Source organism: Arvicanthis niloticus, chromosome 3, assembly GCF_011762505.2.
Source record: "Arvicanthis niloticus isolate mArvNil1 chromosome 3, mArvNil1.pat.X, whole genome shotgun sequence".
NCBI lineage: Eukaryota > Metazoa > Chordata > Mammalia > Rodentia > Muridae > Arvicanthis > Arvicanthis niloticus.
Window position 1 is genome coordinate 18,420,221 of NC_047660.1, and position 6,186 is coordinate 18,426,406.

The 6,186-nt window shown below is 54.1% G+C and overlaps 1 protein-coding gene across 5 annotated transcripts; it reads left to right on the top strand.

The window, feature by feature from the left end:
- The first annotated feature begins 1,239 nt into the window (after positions 1-1,239).
- Positions 1,240-5,859, top strand: Pou4f1 (POU class 4 homeobox 1). 5 transcript variants are annotated; one of them, XM_034499116.2, is made up of 3 exons: positions 1,240-1,730; positions 2,523-3,684; positions 4,863-5,859. In XM_034499116.2, exons 1-2 carry the CDS (start codon positions 1,608-1,610, stop codon positions 3,663-3,665), a joined length of 1,266 nt encoding a protein of 421 aa, XP_034355007.1. In that variant the 5' UTR covers positions 1,240-1,607; the 3' UTR covers positions 3,666-3,684; positions 4,863-5,859. The 5 variants fall into 5 exon arrangements, 2 of the variants coding, with proteins under 2 accessions (XP_034355007.1, XP_076786714.1); XR_013109227.1 differs by having other exon boundaries at positions 1,241-1,730; positions 2,523-4,945; positions 5,647-5,859; XR_013109226.1 differs by having other exon boundaries at positions 1,241-1,730; positions 2,523-4,274; positions 4,403-5,859.
- The last annotated feature ends 327 nt before the right edge of the window (positions 5,860-6,186 follow it).

Below are 6,186 nucleotides of genomic sequence, written 5' to 3' on the forward strand. Positions count from 1 at the left end.
TTGCTATTACTATTATTACTATTATTGAAGGCTGGACTAGTCAGCATACCAGTTCCTTCTATCTGATTTGAATTTATATTTTGAATCACAATCTCCTATAGGTCAGCTTCATTCTGTATCTCAGGCAAGAAAAAGACTATAAGCAGGCAGATGTAAAAAGCAAGGGTCCAAAACGATGCAGAAGAAAGTTCTCTTTTCAACATCTTACTCTCTTTTCTCTGAAGTGGATTTCCTTTCCGGGAGTTTCCAGGGGATGGGGGTGGGGGGGAAAGTGTGTGTGTGTGTGTGTGTGTGTGTGTGTGTGTGTGTGTGTGTGTGTGTGTGTGTAGAGGAAAAGATAAAGACCTCGGCTACACCCTGTTTACTATTTTTTCCCTTTTGATGACTAGAAGCCTCAGATCACCTAGAGCTCCTTTGAAATGTGAGTTTGTACACGGTTAAAGGAGACAAACAATAAGGGAAATGCACAATTTCATTTCAACAGCCTTTCCCGAGTAGAAAGCACATACTCCTTGCGGCTCCTAAGTGACTGTCACTGGTGGTGCCTGACACAGTTATATTCACAACAACAAAGTATGCAGAGAAATTAAATTACGTGGAAATCAATAGCGTCTGACTGCTTCAAACAACTGTCTGTCATGGCTATTATTCTCCAGGAGCCTATTTATAAACCATGAAAGAAACAGGTTCTTGCAGCATAAAGACAGCATCTTCCACATCGCATTTCTGTGTTGTTATTATTCTTCATATACAGAGGAATGCACGGGCATAATTTAACATACAAATGCCTCTCTGTATACATTATATAACAGCTTGTTAGGCACCGGGTAGTGGAGGTGTGCCTAAATAATGCGCATATATTCTGGGAGGAAAACACAGCGAGAAGAGCGCTTGCATCCTGTCTTTCTTCCTCCAAAAGGTGCCTGCCCTTCAACAATAGCTGGCCTTTTTTGATCTTTGCAGCCCCGCGGAGGCAAGGTGGGCCGTGCAGTGCGCATGCCCGGCCAGCTACAGGTGCATCACCTGCCTTGTCCTTGCCGATGGTCACTATAAGAGCGGCTCCCACGCGCCGCCGCCGCCGCCGCCGCCGGTGGCGGCTCGACGAGCGCGCGCGCGCTCGCTCGCTCGCTCGCACGAAAGCTCGCTCGCTCGCCCAAGCACGGCGCAGCGCGGCCGCGGGGAGGGCGCGCGCCCCAGACAGACGGAGCCAGCTGCTGTCTGTCAGCGCGGCGGGGCCCGCGCAAGCTCTCGCGAGAGCTGCCCGGGGCCGGCCGCGAGAAGTGGGGCTCAGGTGTAAGAGGAGCGCAGCCCGTCGGCGCGCCGGGGCTAGAGCTCTCGGAGAAGCGGGATCGCGGGACCTGCGCGCGGGCGGGCGCTCTGCGCGGTCCGAGGCAGCGGGCCGCGCTCGCCGGAGCAGCAGCAGCAGTAACAGCAGCAGCAGCGGCGGCGGCGGCGGCGGCGGCCACAGCAGCAGCTCCCGAAGCGAGCCGCCGAGCCGAGCGTAGCCTCCGGGACGGAGGCCGGGCGAGCCGGCGTGCGCACTTTGCCGCGGACTTTGCGGAGTGTTTGGATTTTTTTTTTTTTTTTTTCCATGCCAAGCCGCCAAGATGATGTCTATGAACAGCAAGCAGCCTCACTTTGCCATGCATCCCACCCTCCCTGAGCACAAGTACCCGTCGCTGCACTCCAGCTCCGAGGCCATCCGGCGGGCCTGCCTGCCCACGCCGCCGGTAAGCGCCCCACGCCCGCGGCCCCGGCCGGCCCGCGCGCTCGCCCCCTCCCCCGCTCCGCTCCGCGCTGCTGCACGGCGGCCGCGGCTGCCCTGTGCGGCCCCGGGGCCCCGCTCCCGCGGGCGGGCGGGCGGGACTCTTCTTCCAGGGACCCCGCTGCGGGTGACACGTGTGGCCCGGGACCGCTGGAGGCCGTGGTCCCGTCCGCCCGTGCCTCTGTCCAGCGCCTGCCATCTGCAGAGAGCGCCGGGGCCGCGGCTCTCGACTTGGCTCCACTTTCTCGGTTAATGTCACGCTTGCCCAGGGCGATTTCTGTGCTCGCTCGCTCTCTCTCTCTCGCTCTCGCTCGCTCGGGTGTGTGTGGCACGGGTCCTTAGCTTCGAGTGACATCTCCGTTTCTTCTTTTTCTTCTTCTTTTCGCCCTTTTTAATTTATTTATTTTTGTCGTCTCCCATTTTTTTTCTCCCCGGAATGTGCTCCCGTGTCCCCTTCTACCCTTCGCTGCTCCCGTGTCTCTGTCCCCTTCTGTGTCCCCCACCCTGGCATGTTCTCAAATCGTCCCCCGGTCCTCCGTTTACCCTGCTCTTCCCACCTCCCCGTTGTTATTTTGGTCGCTTTGTGTTTTGCCTGCTTTCCGGCTTGTGTGTTTGTTTTGTGGGTTTTTTTTTTTTTATTTTTTGGTGTTTGTCTCCCCTTTTTCCTTTCCTTTCTTTTCTTTTTCCTTTTCTTTTTGTTTGTTTGCTTTGCTTTGGTTTGTTTGCTTTGGTTTGGTTTGGTTTGTGTCGCCTGCAGCTGCAGAGTAACCTCTTCGCCAGCCTGGACGAGACGCTACTGGCTCGGGCCGAGGCGCTGGCGGCCGTGGACATCGCGGTGTCCCAGGGCAAGAGCCACCCTTTCAAGCCGGACGCCACGTACCACACGATGAATAGCGTGCCCTGCACGTCCACGTCCACCGTGCCGCTGGCGCATCACCACCACCACCACCATCACCACCAGGCGCTCGAGCCCGGTGACCTGCTGGACCACATCTCGTCGCCGTCGCTCGCGCTCATGGCCGGCGCCGGGGGCGCGGGCGCGGCGGGCGGCGGCGGCGGCGCTCACGACGGCCCTGGGGGCGGAGGCGGCCCGGGGGGCGGCGGTGGCCCGGGCGGCGGCGGCCCCGGGGGTGGCGGCGGCGGCGGCGGCCCGGGAGGCGGCGGCGGCGGCCCGGGCGGCGGGCTCTTGGGCGGCTCGGCGCATCCGCACCCGCACATGCACGGCCTGGGCCACCTGTCGCACCCCGCGGCCGCGGCCGCCATGAACATGCCGTCCGGGCTCCCGCATCCCGGGCTGGTGGCCGCGGCGGCGCACCACGGCGCGGCGGCGGCAGCGGCGGCGGCGGCGGCGGGGCAGGTGGCGGCGGCGTCGGCGGCGGCGGCGGTGGTGGGCGCGGCGGGCCTGGCGTCCATCTGCGACTCGGACACGGACCCGCGCGAGCTCGAGGCGTTCGCCGAGCGCTTCAAGCAGCGGCGCATCAAGCTGGGCGTGACGCAGGCCGATGTGGGCTCGGCGCTGGCCAACCTCAAGATCCCGGGCGTGGGCTCGCTCAGCCAGAGCACCATCTGCAGGTTCGAGTCGCTCACGCTCTCTCACAACAACATGATCGCGCTCAAGCCCATCCTGCAGGCGTGGCTGGAGGAGGCGGAGGGCGCGCAGCGGGAGAAAATGAACAAGCCCGAGCTCTTCAACGGCGGCGAGAAGAAGCGCAAGCGGACTTCCATCGCCGCGCCCGAGAAGCGCTCCCTCGAGGCCTATTTTGCCGTACAACCCCGGCCCTCGTCGGAGAAGATCGCCGCCATCGCCGAGAAACTGGACCTCAAAAAGAACGTGGTGCGGGTGTGGTTTTGCAACCAGAGACAGAAGCAGAAGCGGATGAAATTCTCTGCCACTTACTGAGGAGGGTGTGAGACACCGGGTGGGGCACACTGGGGAGCTGAGGGTTGCGTTTCTGGGGCTCTCTCTGGCCTACTTTCCCCTCATTTAGAGTGTCCATTATCCTGCCTGCATTTGGGGAGTTCCTTTTCTTGTCCTTCCCTCAGCCCCACTCTGCACCCTGCCCTAACCGCCCCCCCCCCCCCCAGCCCAGAGAACAGGGGTGTGGGTGTGGAGAAAGTTTGGGATGGCAGGACAGAATGGGAGGGCGTTTAGGTGAGCAGGGGGGGAAGAAAAGCAAAGACTAGAGCAGGGGGGTTTGGAGAAGCAGGATGGTTCTGGGGACTTAGGGTGGGAGGGAAAGATGGGAGAAGAACTGGGATGGACAGTTATCTTGACCAGAGACACTTACGAAATCATCTGGGGACCAAGGAACTTTGTACAAAGACAAAACTACCAACCATCACCAAAAACAAAATATAAAACCCTAGACAAATAAAGAGGTGGGGGGAGACAAAGAAAGATTCTTTAGGAATTTAACTCCTGGGAACAGTATTCTGCAGCTTCGTTCACCCCCAAGGAAGAGAACACAGCAATACCATTGCTACCACGGCCCCAACTTCCCAAGCACAAGTGAGTCCTATAGGAAAACCAAACAACCCAGACCATGAGCTTCTGGGGAGGAAACTAGTTCTGTGTTTAACTTTCCCTTCTAAAGTCTTACACCTGCACCCTCTTTGATTTATTTCCTCTTTTCCAAGGCTCTGCTTCAGCCCCGCAGCTGGGGCTGAGCTTACATGCGCTTTGGGAGGCTGTCTGGTCATTCACACCGAATCTTCATTTTCCAGGAGCCAATGGCCACAGTCTTGGGGCCTGGCCTTGGTCAGGTGAGGGTCTTTAGGCAATGACAGCCCCAAAGACGGAAATTAGGTTCTCCGAGAAAAAAATTGCATTCTGGGATAATTAAATGATCATAACACCTACAGTAGGGTTTCACTTTTATATTTTTGTTCACATAGCCATGAACAAATTATCAAAAAGTGTTTTTGTCTCCCACCCTACTTATAGAACTTCACCTTAGTGTGCCCTCTGTTTTTCAGTTCGAATTCAAACTCTGCCGACACTTATTAATTTAGATAGCATGAGAGGGTGGGAGATCTTAGGGAAGAAACTTAACTCAGTTTCCACTTCTTTCCACTGAATACAGTCTCACTCTTCTAGGTCCCTGTCTCCCTCCCTTGGAGAACATGAAGTTGTTGAAAAGCTGAGAAGTTTCTGCTTTCATTTGGGGGCAGGAGTCCCATGTAAGAAAAAACACCTAAAATCCCTGAAGAAAGGAAGAGATTTAAAGATTTAAAGCCCCTCCCACCTTGTTCGTTTCAAATAGGTCTGCACTTACCCGGGGAAAGCAGAACAGTGTTTCCCTGTTGTTCTTGTTGTTGTTATTCAAGGATCATTTACTACTGGGGATAAATGTTGAGTCGCAAAATCTTCAACTTGCTCTATGAATTTCCAGAATAGAAAATCATGTATGGTATTTCATACTAATAATCCAAGCTACTGATGGATTAAAAAAAAAAAACATGACAAAGACAGTTTGAGAAAAAAACCCGAGAAACGTGATTTAGTGAAATGCCTGCTTTGTTGTGTACAAGATTCTGTTTGGATCTCACGCGGAGATGGTTTGTTACTATCGTTTAACCATAACTAAAGATGAAAACAGAAGAGATGAGGGGGGAAAGCACTGTTTAATGAGACTGAGGTCATGCATGGTTCGAAAGGTGCAGAAAGAAATCCTATTAGGTCTCACTCTGGGTAGGCGTTGTTGTTTATTTAATTATGTTGTATGTCATTGTTTGCAGCACAAAACATTCTATGCATTTGAAACTGAGCACTAAACTGGGCTAGCTTTCTGGTAGACCGTTTTGTGGATAGTGTGATTTCACAGTCTACTGCCTGTTCCCACTGAAAACACATTATTGTAAATATTTTCTTTCATGCACAGGCTCACACAGTGGTTACAAACTGCCAGTGTTAATCCTGAAATGTCTCACTGACTGATCCTCCTGTCCATGTTGTGTCTGCAGAGCTTTCTCCTCGGTTATGTCTTTGCTCTATCGCCCTCCCCCCCCAAACCCATCAGAACCATTTCTGTGCGCCAACATGCAGCAGGGAGACGTGTCCCAGCACACTTCCAAATAAAACATGACTGAAAGAAGAGCAGTCTTACGATCTGGGTGCATTTTTGTGTTTACATTGAGCCAAGTCCTGGTAGAGCCGTTCAACAAATTAGACAAGACAACCACACCAAACCAAAAACCCCACATCAAACAGGAGGCCTAACCCAAATATATTAAAATCAAACAAGAATTGGAGAGAGGAGAGTCAGCGGGAGTGAAAGGATGAGATTTATTTATTTATTTATTTTCTAAATGAGAATTCAGTTTCAGATAACTCATGTGAACTGGTGTTCTGAGTGAGATGAATTACTTGTCCATTTTATCTAAGTTTTAATTCTAATTATAGAAGCTCCTAAGCCACTGTA

What these genes read in the sequence shown, in the direction of transcription:
- Pou4f1 (XM_034499116.2), top strand. Translation starts at nt 1,608, where the DNA reads ATGATGTCTATGAACAGCAAGCAGCCTCACTTTGCCATGCATCCCACC. An exon ending in CCTGCCTGCCCACGCCGCCG is followed by an intron (nt 1,731 to 2,522) that starts GTAAGCGCCCCA and finishes TGTCGCCTGCAG; the next exon opens with CTGCAGAGTAACCTCTTCGC.